The 20,020-nt window shown below is 36.5% G+C and overlaps 1 protein-coding gene across 10 annotated transcripts in view; it reads left to right on the top strand.

The window, feature by feature from the left end:
* CDC42BPA (CDC42 binding protein kinase alpha) overlaps window positions 1-20,020 on the top strand; it is a 187,397-nt gene that overhangs the window by 74,670 nt on the left and 92,707 nt on the right. For all 10 annotated transcript variants that reach the window (XM_027696620.1, XM_027696619.1, XM_027696618.1 and 7 more), the window contains exon 6: window positions 1,836-1,984. In XM_027696620.1, the coding sequence (XP_027552421.1) occupies window positions 1,836-1,984 (149 nt within the window). The remainder of the gene's footprint in view (window positions 1-1,835; window positions 1,985-20,020) is intronic.

Genomic DNA, 20,020 nt, shown 5'->3' with positions numbered 1-20,020 from the left:
TCAGTTAGGTGAATCTTAAGAGGTTTTTTCAATATGCTTTCAAAGCAATAAGTTAAGCTCTTGGAGATGTCTATACAATGCATCAGTTAATAATATCTGAAGCTTGAAAGGCTTAATGCATTTTTCTAAAACTGTAAAACATAAGAAACTAATACTATAGATCTTGTTTTGGAGAGAGCACAGGAGCACCACTGAATAGAAGATATTTATCTTGTAAAAGGCTTGTGAGCATAATTTAAGAAGTTTATTATTCATGTCACAAAGCAGCAGATGAAAATTTGATTGTCAACACATTTAAAGTCTTGTGGAAATGCGTTTTGTACTTTCTTCATGCACTTGGAATCGATGAGGATGCCCAAGTTATTATGTATCAGGGTGTTAAAATCTTTGTTCATCACCCTTATTGTTATGGAAAGTATGAGGGAAAAGAAACAGGTGTAAGATTTCTGCCTGCACCTCATCCTCCTTATAGCTGGTATAATTTAGCAGATTTTTTTCCACATATTTTAGTGTCTTTTTCTGAAAATGGGAAAGACTTAAACAAATATGGGGGACTAATTAAAAAAAAGTTCCTTTAAGTTGCTTTATCAAAATTTTAAAGAATCAAATTGGGATATACATTATTACATCTTTAATATTTTTTAGTATTTGGATCTTGTTAAGAGTCACTGCTTCAAATGCAGCCTTCCTGGAAACAGAGATTGGAACTCTAAGCAGTAGCTTTCAGATACTCTATACTTCATTGGGAATTCATTCACAGGCACATGATGTGATTCTTGGGGCTCTCCTGTGCAGGGCCAGGAGCTGGACTTTGATGATCCTTCCTACTCAGAATATTCTATGATTCCAGTTAATCTGTCCACAATGATGCTTGAAAGTAACGTCATATCAGTGCATGTTAAATTAGAATGCTTATAATTAATTTGTTAGTTATTAGTTTGATTTTTTTTTTCTATTCCCCATTTGCCCTTCCAGTTGCTGTTCCACAATTAAAACAAAGCTAAGCTAAAAATATGTTAGTCCTGAGTTTCACACTTAAGTTTCACTTTTTCTAGTCATATTGACTATGTCACTAAAAAGAGTGGCATTTCATTCTGTAAATACAGTAAAGTGCAGAAAGGTTCTGATTTCTTTAAAGTCATCTGCTTTAATGGCAAGCAAGTTTTATGTTTAATTAATACACCAGAAATCAAATTTATTTTTCTCCATAATTTCAACTAGAGAAGGTTACACCTTGTATTTTATGTTGCCAGATCCTGCATTGTGCGCGATGTCAGCAGTTTCTGGAACTGTGCACCACTGGAAGTCTCTCAGACTTTGCCTTAATCTGAGTAGTCTAAAACCCTTACTCTCCAAAAGTGTTTGTTTAATGGAAAAAGAAGATGGTAGGAAAACAGGGAAAGGGAAGCCTGGAAAATAAATGAGATTACAAATTAATAGAGTTAGTTTCATTTGTATAGGTCTGTGCTTTAATCCTCTACTCCTTTTGCATTCTAACAAAGGATATTGTCTTCATAAGGGAATCCAGAGTGTCTAAATATTCCATGTTTAGTGATGGGACAGTGGATAAAGTTGATACTATTTTGTCATGAGGCTTACTGTATTTGGAGAGATATAAATACAAAAAATATTCAAGTAGGCTAAGTATTAAAATGCAGCTGAACCAGCTACTGTTTTGTGAACATCTGAGTATCTTGGTTAGCTTTTTTTAATGCCCATAATAAATTTTGCAGTATATTAGTTTTTATGCTTCAATGAATTTTTAGTCTGTGATTCACACAATAAATTGTGGTTTTTTTCCCCCTCTCTGTTTTCTTATCATTCCCACTCCACAGTACCTGGTTATGGATTACTATGTTGGAGGAGACCTGCTTACGTTGCTCAGCAAGTTTGAGGACAGACTACCTGAAGATATGGCTCGTTTTTATTTAGCTGAAATGGTGATAGCCATTGATTCAGTTCATCAGTTGCATTATGTTCACAGGTGAGTAATTTGAGCTCCAGATTCCTGTTGGAGTGGTGGAGTTACTTGATGGACTGAAAGTAGTTCCTTTGGAAGAGTTTAGGCTAGTAACAAGTACTTGCTGTAATAGTAAGCACGATAGAACCTACCTGCCTGCATGTCGTGGTTGTTGGAAATGTGGATAAACTTGTACCATATGGTCACAGACATGAACGAATATCCGAATGCATCTCATGAATCTTGCACACTGGTTTGTTTGAAAGTTAATGATCCATTATTTATAAAAGCAAAACTGGAAACCTGTTTGTGAAATATGATCAACTTTGAACAGGTTTATTGAAAGGTCAAATTCTGTTTCTTCATTAATCTGTTCCGTCTGTACTGAAGCTGAAAACACACCATTGTCTGCTTTGAATTTTTATCATAATTTTATTTTGGACTTTAATTATCTTTAAAATAGAGTAAGACTATTGTGCTAAATAAATAGAAGTACTTAAATTGTGGTACCTTGGTACATATATATAAATATATATATATATTAAAATACTGTATTCAAAGAAAATGTTAAGTCATTCATGTCTAGCTATTTTGGAGACTGTGATTGATTTTTCCACAAAACTAGTATCATATTTTCTTTAATGTATAATTCTCTACTGAATTCCATGGTAATTCTTGTGTGCAGAGGAAGAGATTACCTTACAAGAGGCAGAATTTTCAAGTGCGCTCAACAGATGTACTTGACTCTGACAGGAGTCAGGAGGAAAACTCCCAGTTCTTTAAGCTGAATCATTAAGTTGGCAGAATGAGCTTGTTTGATACATCCGTCTATCACCCTTAATTAGAGTCTATACTAACTATGCCTTTTTTTACTGTTCCCATTTGGCTGCTTCACTGCAGAAAAGGTGGTTTGGGGTTTTTTCCTTTTTGTCCCAAAAGTGTATTGTGGTTGGTTTCAGTGTGTTACTAAGGTTGTGTTTTGTTTCCTTTGAGATTCTGGCCTTTCATGAAAGATGTGTAACTAGGAGTGCTTTAAGGTGGGGTGGTGCTAAGCTGCAAATTGGACCTCTGGAATATTTTGCAGTGTGATAGTTTTGTTAAAGAACTATGTTTACCTGCTAAAAAGAGCTTTGTGTGATAATGTCTTATGGAAGAACCCAAACAGAATACTCTTCTTGAATGTTGAAAATTTCAAATGTGTTATTTCTGAAAAACCTTTTTTTTGCTTAGGACCTGATGTCAAAGGTTTTTGCTTTCAGTTTAATTTGGATCTAACTTTTAAAATATCTTTGTGGGTAAATTGGTGAGATGCTGTCTCCTGTTGCCAGGTCCAGAGTACTTCATGTCCTCCATAAGTTGACTTTTATCTAGTGAGTCTGCATACGGAGTAGTTATTCTTCACAGAAGAACAAATCCCTACCTTTTCCTCCAAACGGATCAAAACCTTTGTAATTCAGCACTGTTAGCATGTAATATGCAACAGATGTGATGTTTCCATCCTCAAACAGTTCATGTCCCCAAGATGAAATAGGTGTTACTGTAAAATTTGGGGTGAAAATTAAGTAGCATTGCAGTTGAAAACAACATGCTAGTTATTATGCTTGCGTATTTATTGCTATGAATGTGTAACAAAAAAAAAAAAAAGAACAAACCTTTACATTCCCAGTCCTTTATTGTTTGACTTGTGGCTTTGCCAGCGAGTTCACATTTATAAAGTTCTCAATGCTACTTTGGCATTTTATCATTAGTACTGCTGTAATACAATGCCTGTTTATAGGGGCATGTTTGGCAAGATTAAAAATGTAAAGAGCACTTGAGTATATGTTAAATGATCACCCTTTGAAACGAGACCTGTTCCACTGTTAGTTTTATTAAGATGTTTGCAACTGGTAAAGCAGAAGAAAGGAAAAGAAAGCATATCATCTAAATGCCATTAATGCTCTTTTCCTGAAAGTATAACCACGGTGGCCACATCCTTTCTAAGGAGTGTGTTGCACTCAGCAAGGGACATAGGAGAAGAAGAAGGAAATACTACTAAAGGGTGGATTAATGTAGCAGCTGCAGTAGTGATATTTTAGATGGATAACCAGTGTGCATCAGGATTTGATCTGAGTTGCAGCTACTGAACTAGAAACCATGCTTTAGGCATGTTTAGGTCAAAGCTTTTTTTGTACAACGAGATAGCAGATTGCTTTGTTTTGTTTCCTTTTAGTGCCCCAGTTCTTTCAGGATAGATTTTCACATTAACCATGCATAGTGTTGTACTTTGATGATAATTTTCTATTTTTCTCTGAATGTTTCTGTGCCTTTTAAAAATTATATGTCTGTTTTTACTCTAATTGTGTCACTCCTGTTGCATTTTTCTAGCATCAATCATTTTTTTGTTGTCAGTTAGTTTTGTTTGGGAGTGATGCTGATTGCAGTGGCTATTTGTGTGCAGACCACTCTGGTGTCAAATGCAAGACATTTTTCTTTCTTAAAGTGCGTTGGCCAAGTTTCTGAAATGTCAAATACAAACAAACCTTAGCATTACTTAGATGACAGTATTTCAGGTTTTGGAGTTCCAGATTTGAATACCATTTCTGCACTAGCATTGTGGGATTACAGGATGAATTTATGGAGAGAAGGAGATCAAAATCTAGGTATTAATAAAATTGTGCAGGAAAATGGAATGAAGTTTTCAAAGCTGTCTCCTGATACCTAATGAAATTAAGAGAGAGTAAAGTTGCTAACTGAAAATAACATCAATACTAGCATTTTTAGGGTATTAATATTTCCCCTGTTTTTATCCACTTTTTAGTTCAAATAAATATGTGATACAATATTTCTGAGATAACATCAATCAGAAGATAAAACTTGGATAATTTTTCATTTCTGATTAATTAATTTCTGTGAAAAAATCATGTGGTATTTTACCTGATAGTTAAATGATGGCTCAGAACGTTAACAAAATGGCCTTTTCTTTAATATGTGTTGTAGCTTTTGCAATTATGAGTGCACCAGCACTGGCATTACCAAGTGATGCTGACAGCTCCAAGGATAGCTTTAGAAAGAAAACTTCACTGAAGTTAAATATAGGTGCAGGTATTCACAATGAGAAGGAATGTAAGTGTATGTATCTCTTACAAATGCACAAATTCCTTGGGACTTCATGTAAACCTACCTACCCCGATACCTTAAATTACAAATTTGTGCTAATGAAGTGATGCATGCTTGTAGGCCAAGGTTAAATATTGTCTTGTGCCAGTTTTCTGCAAACTGTAGTATCATACAGGGTAAGATTTTCCATTTATTAGGCATCAACATCAATTTGTCTTTTATATAGTTTTTGCACCGTTTCTTTGTTTTCCTTTTTTTTCCTCTGAAAAAAATCTCTACGTGCACTAATATTAATTTCAGTTTCAAGGTTGTGTTGTTATTTAATTCTTCCTCGTGGCATATGTTAAAAGCTTATATTTGCATGCATTATCAGATATCCAGGTGTGGGCTGCAGTAAAACTCTTACCAGTTTAAGTTAGGTAGCTACACTTTATTTATGTGTGTTGCATTACCTCAAACGTGTAAAATTTCCTTTTTTTACAACTACTCAATGATTTTATTGGTGAGCCACATTTTCTCTAGGTTTCATGTAAAGTGGAAATGCTTGGTTTTGTCTAAATCCTTTTAATTAAAAAGATTTGAGAAGGCCTGGTTGCCATGGGAAGGAAATTTCCCCTGAGGATTGCAGAAGATGCCCTAAAGGCAGGTCCTAGTGCCAGGCACAGTGAGTGTGCCACCGGTGGCTTTGCACACCCCTGCCCTGTGTCTGTGCTGCTGCCTTTTGTGCTGTCTTCCGAGGCAGACCTTTAGTAAGGGTGCATCTAAGTCTGTTTCTGCCCTAAATTTAATTTGGGACATTCCAGCTTCTTGAATAGTACAGAATTATAAGTGTTAATGTGCTTAAATAATTTCTATCTTGACTTTCTTTCCTCTTCCTATTTTTAATATGCAGGGTTGCACAGTGATTCAGGGCAGAGCCAATTTGCAGCTAAGGAGCGTTCAGCATTTAGGCTCATGATCTTCCAGACCACTGCAAAAATATTAATTTAAAATAGTTTTCATATATTGGCACACACCCACAATAAACAGTCGTCTTTTTCTATTGAATGGTAAAACAATCCTTACTTACCTTCTTACTAAGAAAATATTTTGGAAGGATTATGAGGCACCTATGTTAATTATTATTTTTGTTGGTTAAGTTTATGGGAGGATAGTTAAGACTACAGGGCAAACTCTTAAGTTACATACATTTCAGATGTTGTCTTTTGCATGTGAAAAGATAGGCATGCAAAGCATAAACATGCCTACTTCCAGAAGGTATGTGAGATTACAGTTAGCTCCATCAATGCGTTTCTGGATTTCTAGTTGCTGGTGTCTTTTAGTTGGAAGGATTTTAGCATTCTAAACCACCAGGTATTTATTTTTTTTCTTCCTGTTTTCTCCATCAGCTTCTGAATTTTAAGCTGAGCTTTACTGGAACATTTGAGTTCTTAAAATGTAGAGCAGCAGAATTCTCTGTGGAAGTGACATCCTTTCTGAGAAATATTGAACATAGGGGAATAAATCCACTAGAGGGATAAAAGAACTGTCTCTTCCCTATCAGGCCAGCCTCTTTGCTTTTGACAAGAAGGTACTATTTGTCCTCAGTAGAAATCATCTTAGGGACATCCCTGAAATATTTACTCTTGGTAGCAGGCAGCTGAAATCTGGGATTCTTTGTAGGATGCATTTCACTTTCAACTATAAGTTTCTGTGCCAGCGTATCCATTTTTGTCTTGCTGAATAAGTGGTTTTCTGTCTTCTGGGTGTAGCCCATCTTTCCTGATCATTAATTTACTTAAGTGGAAAATTCGGGGGTGGAAAGCCCATCTAGGGAGTTAGCTGCATTGCGCGGTATGTCTGAGTTAAATTGGCACAGGGATGAGCCAAGTGCTGTGGCCTTTGGTAAAGTGAGCCCTAATTGTGGGTTTGAAAGAAAGCAACATCGTATTTTAAGTGTTTACCAAACTTTGCAACAGGCATAATGTTGAATACACACATGAAGATGTCCTTACAAAGTGCTGAGAGTGAAGAAACCAGGGCTAGAAAAATAAGGAAAAAATAACATAAGGTTATTTTGATAGTTACTGAAAATGCATTGCTTTGAAATGTGGCATGGTTTAGTTTTACATGGAAAACTGCAGGACAGAAAGTTATTTTAGTGAGTATTCGGTAAGCCGGTGCTTCCTTACAAGGTATTCCTTGACAGAGGTAGGAGAGCTCTGTGAATCTGGGCTGTGTTTCCACTCCATTTTTCCGCTGAGGAGGGGCTGGATACAAAGGTTATCTTCATTGACTCCGGGCTTTCATTTTGCCCTGTGACCCCATATGGTACAAACGCTGGCAGCTGCTCTCATAGTGTGCCCTCGGGGTGGCATCTGACCTGCAGTGGGGACTCTATGAGGTTAATGCTGTTTGACTAGAGTTTGTTGGTAGGATTTCCAAAGGAGCCTGTGATGACCTAGAAGCATTTTGAAATAAAAGACCCATAGATGCTTGGATTGCCAAGAGCTGGTGGATTACACTGGCTGTACCATCATGTAGAAGGCAAGTGGTTTCTTAGAATGTCTAGTGGGAGTGTTTATTTAAGTGAAAGCTGTCTAATGGGTGACTGAGCTAGTGTAGACCTATATATATATATATATTCTGTGTTACTCAAGCAGAAAGAGTTTAGAAATCCTAAATCCAGTGCCTTAAGTGACAGTAGCCTTTAGTAGTCCTTTCAGCAGAGGTGCTTTTAGAAACGTACCCTTCGGTCTTTTTTTCTCCCATTGTTCCTTTCTCCCCAAGATCCAAGCTCCAAACATCCCCTCTGCTCTGCTGAAACAAAGGTTTGTGGCACTGTGCAGGGGACTGAACAAGGACACCAGTCCAAGTGAGAAGTAACTTCACATTTTAACTAACCTGGATCAATTCTCTTATCTGATGAAGGAGAATAGTAGGAAGTTGCTTAAAACCGGTCTTTCCAATAAAATCTGTGTTCATCAAATTGTGCCTGTTTTTCTCCTACATACATCGAGTGGTACTTGAGATATCTGGCAATTTCTTCAGCTCTGTGATTTTAGAGGAAAAGGAACATGAGAAACAGTTGGAGATGGAGGATCTAAAATGTCATTAGCTATAATAACCTCAGCAGTAAAACCTTCCCCTTTCATGTCTGACACTGACCTCCTAAAGAAGGAGACTCTTGATCATTGTCAGTTGAGGAAGGCCAGCAAGACAAGGAGTGCATACCTCCGTTCTTTCTGCTGAGTCCCTACCTGTCCTTTAGCTAATACAATTACACCATCATTAGAAAGAAGACTCATAGGAAAAGGAGGAGTGTGTAGATATGAAGACTTTTTTCTTTTTCATGTAGATTTTTCTTCTGGGTGCAGTTGCTTGAAAGGCAGATGATGTGAGCACTCTATCAGATGGTACGTAATGCTGTTTAGGTAGGAACTCGTTGTGGCTGTCATAAAACAGAAGTGTGTAAATGCTTCTAAAAGTGAAAATGAGGGAGATGCACAAGAAATAAAGTTTGATTGGAAAGGGTCCTTTTTAACCCTTAAGGGAAAAATTATTAATGCCAAAAATCTTCTACAGAAAAACCCATGGTCTTCCCTTCCAAGTAATAATGTTTATAGCTATACTCAGTAGATGCTAAAAGTGATGGAACTTTCCAAGAGCTCCTGCTCTCTAGCATAAAGATTCATTTTACTTCAGTGTTTGCATGAAAAAAGTCCACGTTGAAACAGTTGTACCTCCGACGTGAGATCTGTTTCAATGTCTTATGAAGCTGGAGGTGTTTGCGGAAATGAATAACTTCTTTTGAGGACAAAACATTCCATTTGCAAGCTGTTTTTATGTGAGTTAAGCTATAATTTTACACTCATTCTTTTCTGATTGTTTCAGACCTGGAAATACTTTTTCCTGCTACTTTCTTTGGTATCCAAAATCAACATCGGGAAAGTAGGACAAAAACATCTTCCTTATTTCTGAATTTTTAGCCCCAGTGACTGTGGTTCTGAGGGTATAATTAGGTATTTGTTTGGTGGATGACGATAGACTTTGTAGTTAATGCTTTCCATGATTTTTGATCATTTATTAAGTTCAGAATGATGCAGACAGAAATGAGGATGGCAGTTGTGTGATGGAGTCTTCATTATTCTCAATTATAATTGTTTTTTCTTATGGGAAACTAACTGTCTTGTGTTTTGTCTTCTACAGATTTTCCATTTCATTATCTCTTTGTGAACACAGTATTTATTTCATAATTACCTCCTTTCCTTGTGTCTCCAATTTTCATTTATTAATACCCTATGTGTTCCTCAAGTTCCTCCTTAGACTGTCTCTATTTTATTTATGATTATGTGCCCTTTGCTTCCTTTTTTGTATTTGAAATACAATTGGGTTTATATTATTAGATTAGATAAGATTAGAAGCTGCACAGGACAAATTAATTATCATTATCTGACTTGAAGTGTCATGTAGATTTGTCCTTGCATAAGTAAGCAATAATGAGTTGGCTTTAGAGTTTGATATTCCTGCAGTGTTAGTATAAAATCATAACACTGAGATGCTTGAATACGTTATAAGAAGTGGTTTTTAAACCATTCTTTTACCTGATTTCGTGCTAAAGCGTTCTTCCCAGTGAATATTTGGTGCATTTGGAGTGAAAATGTTTTCACTATCTGAACTTTCAGATTGGACAAGTAGAAATTTGGTATTTGAATTTCTGAATTAAATGGCAGTTGCCTCAACCACTAAATGTAGTACTTCCTTTTTTCATAGTAAATTAAGATAACCTTGCAAGATATCTTATTATAATTAAGATATCAGTGCAAGAATCTGATTCCTGAAAGGGCAATTAAGGAAGTACCAGTCCGAGTAACCTTCAGTAAGCACTTCCCTCATACATTTCAACAAGAGCCTACCTCATGGTCCCTTTTAATAACAGCAAAATATTGCTAGGTTTTAACTTCTTAAATGAGAAAAAATAGGTCACTTAACATCCTGCAAATTAGAATACTGCTTACTAAGCAGATGCTTGCATAAGGTCAGGCTTGGTTCATTTATGGAAAGCTTCATGGTTGGGGTCAGAGAAGCAAGACCTTGTGGAGCTTTATCTGAAAAGTTGTATTAAAATCTTTATTGACTCAGGTGCTGTGATGTTTATGCTGTTCAATTTTTCTATATTAGCTATTGGGGGGAGCCTTTTGCATTTCCTTGTGCAACAGGAAGCAGTGGTATTACTGCCACTGTAACTCAGTAATTCTTAATCAGATACAGCGTGTGAAGTCCTGGAAAAGGGCATTGGAAAGATACAAAGAGAAAATACTGATAGAGGAGAAGGAAGAAAAAATGTGGAGGAGGGGCTAAAATCTGATCTGAATCTGATCTAACAGTAGCAGTTGTGTCTTTCTCATATAGGAAATTAAACTTTTAGCACAGAAGGGAATTTACTTTTATGCAAGTACAGCTCTTTTAGAGTTCTGTTTAAGTTTAAGGGCTGAAAATTTGGGCCTTCAGTTCCTTTCTGAGATATTTTAAAAATATGTATTTGCTTTATTTTTAAGGAAACATTGTGCCATGTGCTTTACGTCAAAAGAAAAATGTTTTTTATTCATGCAACTTGTGTACAAAGGCTTTTCCAATAACACTTTATTCTTAATAAGCATAATTTTAGTGTGTTTGAGCAAACTGTACTCTTTATTTTTCTTATTTTTAAATTTCTGGGATGTTTTTTCTGCCAGGCTACTGCAGATACTGGTGATACTGGGATACATTTTGACCAAATGCATTTCTTCCTTTATAGCCTTTGGCTATAGTTCCTTCCTTAGTGTATTGCTGTGAAGAGTTTAATGCCAGTGTCACAGTGCTTATTATATTTGGTATCACGCCTGTCAATATGGTTTGTTTGTTTGTTTTCTAACCACAATGAAAGCAATGACACTGAACTATTTGTGTCATATGTCTGTTGCTGCCTGACGCGGTAGAAAAACTGTAGACAAATGCTTCAAACTTGGTCTGTCTTAATTCTGCATGTATCCTTGCCTTTTGGTTGGAATAAAGATTATGTTACAGGTTGAACTTGCCCAAACACATTCCGAATGCCTTGTGGGGTGACAGTCTTTAGGATACATTTTTATTCTTTTCCTCAGTTTCTGTTTTGTAAAAATAATGAATGTATTGTTTTCAAATTCTTTCCCTCAAATTATTATCTTTTTGCTGTGAATTAAGCATGATAGGGACCTTTCTATTAAATAGAGGTATTGTTCTTTCCCAAGAGTTGCTCTAAAAAAAACTATTAAATATTCCTGTGTGAAAGGATGAAAGTGCAGTTTTAATCTCTGGTGGAGTGGCCTTCTAAAAAAAGCATATTCTTACAATCATCTTCAGATGCCAGAGATTGCCGCGGTCCGAAGAGGGGTTGGGACACGAGGAAGGGTGCAAGTAGAATGCCCTATTCACGTGTGCCCCCTGTCTTTTTTCAGCTCGGGCGGGGAAAGGGCCAGAACATAGGGCGGAGCATGAGACAGACAAGCAGGGGAACAAACCAAGATAGGGACATGGACAAAAGGGGGAGGAGCGGAGGAAGCAGGGAGCAGGCAAACTCATGGCAAGCCTGGGCATGACCAGGTTGTGCACTGTGTAGTGTGAATACAATGAAACCACATAATAACAGTAAAGTCCATATGATAACTGTAAGGTCCATATAATAAAGTCCTGCCAATTGCTGTATGCTTTTCTCCACGCCTGGAACTGCTCCCATCCTGAATCTTGCTCCTTCACAAGAGATGATATAGGCTAATTTAAAACTAATGTTACATAAAAATACATTGTAGGTGTAGTAACAGCCAAGCTACAGCTGAAAGTTTGTGGAACTCTTAGGTTATGAATACTTCCAAAAAGACAAGTAGGTTTTGGAACTACAATAAATCAGAAATCTACATATGCTGTACTTCGAAGTCTGATTTTGATCATGGAAGAATGTTGCAAAATAGAAAGAAGAACTGGAAAATACAATGTTTCTTTATTTATGTGTGGGTCTAACACTATAGCGATGACAAAGGACTAAATTTCTGTACCACAATCACTACTTGGTTTTGGTTTGTTTCATATACTATTGGAACTACAGTTACGTCTTGGCACATATTTGGTAGCCTGAAGTTTCTTTATGTGTAAGTTAATATTTTAGGGTTTTTCTTTACAGATCACAATTTTTGAAATTGTGTTTCATGCCAATTTTGAATATGGTCATTCTGCAAGTTGTTCAATCTTAAAGCTGTCAGACATCATTATGAAACTTTACTGACAAAGATTGTAAATATTTTTCCAGATGACATTTTAGGAAGAGCTTGTGTTCTAGCTGCAGTATTTCTCTCTTTGCTAGAATATTTCTCCCAGTGAAACCAAGAGCCATGGTTCCATCACACTGAAAGGGTACAGATGTACTAAAATGATTTGGTGTACCCAGTTCCTTCTGTCATTTACAGTTGATAAGCTCTTAGTGTATAAGTGAAGTTTCTGCTGTTACACTCAACAGGAAGGTATTTACATTTTACACTGTTAAATGTAATCTGATTTCTGTTATTATAGTCTTCAATTTCAAAACTGATCCCCGAGGATTATCACAAATAATCTTCCTCTGATTTTATTTCCTCTTTCAGCACTGTGCATTGTCATCTCTCTTTTAGCCAGTGTCTTACCAAGACCTTTGCTAGTACTGTCATTTGTTCTTTCAGTAACGTTCTTTCTTAAGTGAAAAAAATCTAAAACCATTTTAATACAGAATTCTGTCTCAATCCATAATATGTGACAAAAGTTACCAGATCCTGATGAATTGTGCACACAAAGGAATTCAGATTTTGCTCCCAGTGTTTGCCTGGTCTAATGTGGTAGTCCTCATAATCATTGCACATTATGTTTAAGGAAGTGAAAGTTGTTTAGTGTTAGTGTAGTCTACGTGTTTTCTGCCTGCAGTAGCTCCAAATAACATTCTCTTCCTGTTCACCTGTGTCACAAAACTGGTATTCCTTTTTAAGAATGTAAAATTTAAAAAAATGGTAGGAAATGAAGTAGCAAAAATATGATTTATATTGACAGCATTTGTCAATATACCCAAAAATAAATAGCTGTCAAGTCACAGTTCTTTCATAAACATGGAGTCAGTCTTTGCTTACCTTGTTCCTTTAAAACCATGGTTCTTGGAAAATATTTGTCTGGGATTCTGTATTACTGATGTCACAGTTGCTTTTGATAGTCAAATGCTTAGGAGAGTTGAGAATGCTGAAATGTATAACATCCTGATTGCCAGTTGAATATTGTAAGTGGGATTAACTTGTCTCTTACTGAAAAATCAGAGTTCTGAGGATGATCATTACTTGTCATGGACAAGTAATGCAGCATTTGTGTGCTGTAGCATCTGACTTAAAACCAGACCTTTGCATCCATTCTCACAGATTTAATTCCAGTGAAGGAAAACTGATTTCTAATAAATGATATTTGACCTTAACAGTCTGTGATAAATTTTTAAAAAAATCTGTCATCAAGAATTATGCCAGTTCATTAGAAACACAAACGTAGAAGCCGTTCAATGCAGTTTCCCTGGGGAGACAAGAGTTCTGTTATCCCATTCTGCTTGTTCCGTCGTTTTCCTGCTTTTTCTGTGAATATACCAACACAAAAAAATTTCTGTCCCATAATTTTAAAATTATTCAGTAAATTCTATACTTTGCCAGTATCTACATGAATGCAAAACAGATTGCTGATTTCCCTAATCTTTTGAGTGTGTTGCCAGAGTCTATCTATATTCCTGCCTGCTAAACCTGTGTCTCAATGTATTTGTCTTCCTCCCTCCCAGTTTACACTAACTGTGTGTGTGTGTGTCTTGATAAAACTTAGATGAAACCTCTAACAGGCTGAAGCAATTTTGAGGATATCATGTAAAAAAAGAATCTAGATTTTCACTGTAACATTAAGTGTGTTTCTTCCTGTTGCAGGTACTGATTTCTGTGGGTTAGACAGTGTTGTGTAACGTTTTGGCTGTACTTGTGTGATTCAGATCAATAAGCATTTCACAAACATGCCTTGTCTCTGATATTGCCTCCCAATTCCTTAGTACCAGATCAGTGCAAGTTACATGTATAGAATATTGTTAGCAGCATCAAAAAAATCTTTTAATTCCTCTGTTCTAGAAATAGTGATGAAGTAATAGAATTGTTTCTGAAACAGGAAATTCCTGTTGCTACATGAAAACATATTATCTTGAACAGGATTGAAATAGTTTTTGGTATCCTGTCAGAAATTTTGACACAATCCTGATGTAGTTCTTGGGTTCTGTTTTGATTGAAATTCTCTGTTAGTGGTCTGCTTGGGCATATTGCAGCAGTTACTGAAAAGCAAATGTACATTTAAGGTAACGATGCAGCTAGTGCGTGAATAGTTGAGATACACATGCTTGTGTGAGATTCATACTACAGGCTCCAACTTCATCTGTGCTTTATGGTAATGAGAATTGTTGGCTGAAAGTGTCTGGTGGTGTGATACTAGTTTGTACAACATTCAAATAGCACCGGTAATAACCTTACCAAGATTTGTAATTATATTTGCATAATATATTAGGTAGAAGAACTCTGATTGCCTTACCTGCTGTGGGCTGCTTCACAGTAGGTCAGAGCTGGTTCCTTCAAGAGGCTTTATTCAGGGACTTGAAAACTGACCATAGATAGATAAAAGAAAACTGGAAAATTTGGTCTAGCTAAGAGGAAAAACATGCACAGCTTCAACAGAATTCAACTGGTTAATGCTTGTTATTGCTCCTAAATAACCGATCTTCTCCTAGTATTACACACTGTTAAAGTGTCGATAATTGATGGCTGTCTTTTATCATTATAATTTTTTAGGGTTTTGCATCAAAGTGTTTAAAATACTAATACAACTGAAATGTAGAAGGGAAAAAGCCAGAAAATTATCAGAATTTATCTAGTAAGCTGCATGTGACTTATAAGAAGTATTATCTTGAAGCAGACAACTGAATTACTTACCTGGTCTGGTCTTTCAGGCAGCTGATTCACCTGGTGCCAGTGAAAGGTTTCATGTCCATGCAATGTCTGAGTTGAATTTAACCTCAGTAGATGCAGTTTTCAGCAGAGTGGCAGAGGCTTTTTACCAAACCTCTTTTCTAATAGATATTTTTGAATATCTATTCAAATATCTATTTTTTATTTTATTTCAGTGAACATTTATGACATTCGCATCTCAGTTCTGGGTTTGTATTTGTTATATTAAAGAAATATAAGGCAGGCAGTACTTTACCACTGTTATTTGGTTTCTATACTTGTCAGTTCCAGATCCATGAGAAAAAAAAAAAGAAAATTTACACAGACGTTTTCAGGAATGTTTTTGTTTATTAAAGGAACCAGCATTGAGTTGTCCAACAGCTTGACAGGGTGTTAGAACGTCTTGTCTAGACTGTGTTTTTGCCAAGAAAGGTTGGACCAGATGATCCTTTTGGTCCTTTCCAACCTGGTATTCTATGATTCTATGATCTATTTAGAAAAAAATAATCTCAAGTTGAATACTAAAAATTCAATATTTCAACAGCTTCTGTTGCTTTCTAATGCTTCAACACAGAATAGGCATCTATCTTTGAATCTGTGAAAAGAATAGTGATAGGCATGTGAGTAACTTTGCTTACTTAGGAAGCACTGTCTTCTCATAATACTTTGATAATGGAGTTGATGATGTCAAGAACTGTGAAAAAAAATCTCCATTTTTTAAAATAAACACCCTGCTGAAAGCCATTTGGCTGGTGGTGAGTTCAGAAAAGGCACTCCTGGTTGGAGCTGAGGCACATGCACCAATTAGGAATGATCTTTGAATCCACACTTTGCAGTAAAATTGGGTAAAACTTTTACTCTGTGTTTTTACTCAGACTTTTCCTGAAGCAAATCAGCTGTAACACATGTCCAAATATTAACTCTGCTTATTGTATCATGTTAATAAATCATTTATAGATGCAATAGGTCTACTTGCTAGTTCAAGTTCTGAACTGCTGTTCCCTGCTTTGAAAAATTTGGTTTCCAAAGAGAGGAAAGTAATGCTGAGTCTCAGCCAGACAGCAGTGATCAATACATGCATTCATTAAGCCAAGTTCAAGTATCCATCAACTCTGTAAAAATTAGTGTCAAAATTAACTAAAGCTGCTTGTTATGCGAGTTCTGAAATGCACCTTCTATAACATTACAGATAGACAAAGACTTACTGTCAGACTCCTTGATAGCCATTAGGTGCACAGGAGCCAACTAATTCTACTTAAACAGGCAAGCAACAATGAGATTAAATGTAGGTTAAGTAACTGAAAATAGCCACTTTGATCCTCCAAGTGACCAACAAGTTAAACTGAAGAGAAGACTAGACAGAAAACAAGCATGGGAGTGAGGGAAGCGAGAAGGGGAGGGAGAGATGAATGACTTCTGAGGGTGTGTGGGGTGGTGTGTGTTGTACTTCTGAATATTTCTGAATAACTGTTTGTTCTAAGATAATATTCTCTTTCTTTTAAAATTGTGAATTCAGCTCCAGCTTTCACTCAGTAGCTGCAATTCTTCTTTTGAATATATCTTTAATACAGCGCTTGTAATTTAGGCACATGAAATCAGTCATATCTTTAATCTCTTAATAAAAAGATAAGCAGTGCTATGTAGTGCATAGATTCCTACTATATGTTTTCTCGTTGTAACTTCTCAGTATGAATTCTGTTGTTGTATTCAGTGATAGGATCTAAAAATGACAAAGCTGGAATCACTTTCTGCAGTTTTCTCTGAGATGCATGCTTCTGGTTCACCTGCAGTCTTCAGCAAACTTGACTCTTGCCTGAGTACAAGCTGACTCTTACCACTCAAAAATTCTCTGACAAACTCCTCCTTCCTGCAGTTATGCAGTGTCAAAAACCACAATTGAAAAAAAAAAGAAAGTCTGTTACTAATTAATCAGTAGGCAGGGTAGGAAATGGAAGCACATCCTCACATGGCTCACATCCTGCTTTTTCCTGTTTTCTGTCCTTTCCATTCTGCTTCCATATGTGTTTATGCTGTACAGCAAAGAAGGGTCAAGGAGCTGGTCTTTCTGAGGAGAAGAAATCCCCAGACTGTTTCACAGCTTGCTTGGTATCCCATGGTCAGTTGAAGGATCATAGCCTCAGTCTCTGACAGAATTCTCACCCAGATTTTCTCAGTCTTAAAGACCAGACAGGGTAGAAGAACCCCCGAGTCTAAGGAGTTAAAATGAAAATCCAAGCCCTTGTTATACAGGCCAGAAATCTGTTACTTTGAATGCAATTTTAGTGTCCAAAAGGAAAGTACCCTACTGTCTCAAAATAGCAAAATAAGAACAAATCTTTTAAGTAGGGAAACTGTTTTTCAGATGGGCACAGGAGAGTTCTGGGAAGTCTCCTAACCCACCTTGCAGTCTCCCTTGATGTGGTCAGAAACAAACCTGTACAATTTCACATTGAATTAGCTCAACACAACAAAAAAGCTAATGCCAAATAATAATGTAAAATGAATCTTCTTTTACTAGTCAGGATAGGGTTTCCAACTGAAATGATTCATTCCCAGCTTCGCTTGTGTTCAGGTTTGGGGAAGGCCAGTTTTGTGGGTGTGATTGATGTGCCTGGCATTAGGGCTGGCTTTCAGCAGGCAAGTCCCTGTCAGGACTCTGAGGGTGAACAGCTAGGCATAATGTTGGCCTTTCACCCTTTAAAAAATTGTTTTGGATTCATGAGTGATATAGTAAATAAAAAAATCACATCAGGACAGAGGTGAGAGAATTTTTATGTTTCTTCATTTCTGTTTTCCTCATGGATTTAGAGGCATTTATGACCTTCTTCAACTCCTTCCACTGGTGGTCTCTTCCACTCTGTGTGCTGTCCTCCTTGTAGAGGACTTGTTTGAGAATTTCATGAGAGGGTCATGGTGTGATTTCTCACCTGCCTGTGGAATGTCATGCAGGAGATGGTACAGTCCTGTTGTTTCTTTCTTTTCAGTGTACAGCCTTGCGCGTGTACACTCCTCTAAGGCACTTGCTCTTTTCCTTGCTGCCTCCAGCAAGGCTTTGATTCAGCCTGTATCAACATCGGTCAGGTTGGTGGTTGACATGGAATGAATAATAACATGGAATAATATCAATTTCCAGTGAAATACATTTTTCTTCCTTCCCTTACATACATATGTAGATGCTCTTACTTTCTTTTTCTCTGTACCTAAAAACAGTTGCTTTGCATTTCTTGTGTTCAATGGCAGTATCTTCTGCTGTATTTAACAACTTCTGATTAGAATTCCTTCAACGCAGTTATTCATTAATTTATTATAACTTTTTTTTTTTGCAAACCACCCAAAGGTAACAAACACAATGCCATATTTGCAGTACAGTAAAAAACATGATCAAGCTGAGGGAAAACAAGAGATTATCCTAAAATTTAGTTTTATGATTTCAGAAGTAGTAGGTTCTTTGCTCTCCACTGTTCTACTGTTTACTTACTCACTAGGAAGGAATCTTCTTTCCTATTAGCATTTAACCTATATACTGTTAATTTGGGGCACAGTTAAGTAGAAGGCAGATTTGGAAAAGCTGTGCTTTTGTATGTTGTTTTTAAATAGCCTCTTCTCTCCCCTCCCCCCGTTTTTTTTGGAGAGGGGTAGATATTCTTAACAACACTGACTTCCATTTAAAAAAAAGAGGAATCACAAGCATCTGTGTAAGTGCTGAATAAACCTTTATTAGGTGAAGGAGGAAGAAAGTAAAGGTTTTGTGCAGCACATTAAAATGGCTGTATAGTAGAGTTGGTTTTGGAAACATTCTTTTTCTGCTGGGCAGTCTTTAAAAAAAATATGTGAAATCTAAAGCCCTACTAGCCTGGGAGAAGAGCAGTAAAACATATAGGATATATCAGTGCTTCTTCACATATTGCAAGGGCTATGGCAAGTGTTGGATATATATATATATATACATATATTTGTTCTCTTGGGATTGCATTGGTTTTCTTCTCCTTGTAAACTTTTCTAGCCTCCAGGGTTTACTTGCAGCTTTGCATTTTATCTTTGTTCTGTTTCCCACATTACTCAGGAACAACAAACAATTCATTTCAATTTTTGTAATGTGCTCCCTAATCCTGAATATTTTACGTGTCTTTAAAGTATGTTCTGTGTTCTTCTGTTTCCCTCTCTCCCTTTAATATATTTTTCATGGTTTTTTATTGCTAATCAAATAAATGGAGGGAAAAGTGATAAGACCAACCTCATATTAAGACTGTATATTATTCTGTTGGAAAAATGAAAAGCATCGAGTGATCTCAGAACTCATTTCTGTACAGACCTCCCTTTCCCTCACCTCCCATAATTCTCGGTGTATTTATATCTGTGTGTTTATTCCCGGAGGAAGATAGAAAAGGACTAGGGAAGAGTTGCTGTGCGATTCAACCCAGTATGGACCTAGCAGGTCAGTTTGTTTCTTTATCAGTCCCAGAAATTTTCTAGTCGTTTGCAACTAATAGCTTGCTTAAGATCAGGGCACTTATAAATAGCCTTGATAATTAAAAAACATGTAGGTGTGTCCTATACAGATACACATACAAAGACATATATAAGAATATATATTAAAAACTTGTTAAGTTGTCCAGACGGCTTCTGAGTGAACATTATTCTGTGAATTGCTTTCTTAGTATCATCGGTGGATTTTTAAGAAAGGAATATGTATGTTTTTTTGACTGTGGTTATCTAAGCTAGTTCAAGTCCTCAGTTTATGTTGTCTGATTTACTCTCAGAATTATTCAATGCTGTCAGCTGTTTCAGAGATTGTGTGTGGTTGTACTGAAATGCACAGAGCAGAGACTGCATGTCTAAAATGAGAATCAAAAGGAAAGAAAACATTTATCTGCCTAGAAATATGTGTTAAGGTCTTCTAGCATAGGTAGTAATTTACAGTGCAACAGCTGGGCATATT

This window comes from Neopelma chrysocephalum, unplaced genomic scaffold (assembly GCF_003984885.1).
Source record: "Neopelma chrysocephalum unplaced genomic scaffold, ASM398488v2 Primary Assembly neopelma1_108, whole genome shotgun sequence".
Lineage (NCBI taxonomy): Eukaryota > Metazoa > Chordata > Aves > Passeriformes > Pipridae > Neopelma > Neopelma chrysocephalum.
This window is presented reverse-complemented; position numbering and strand designations above follow the sequence as displayed.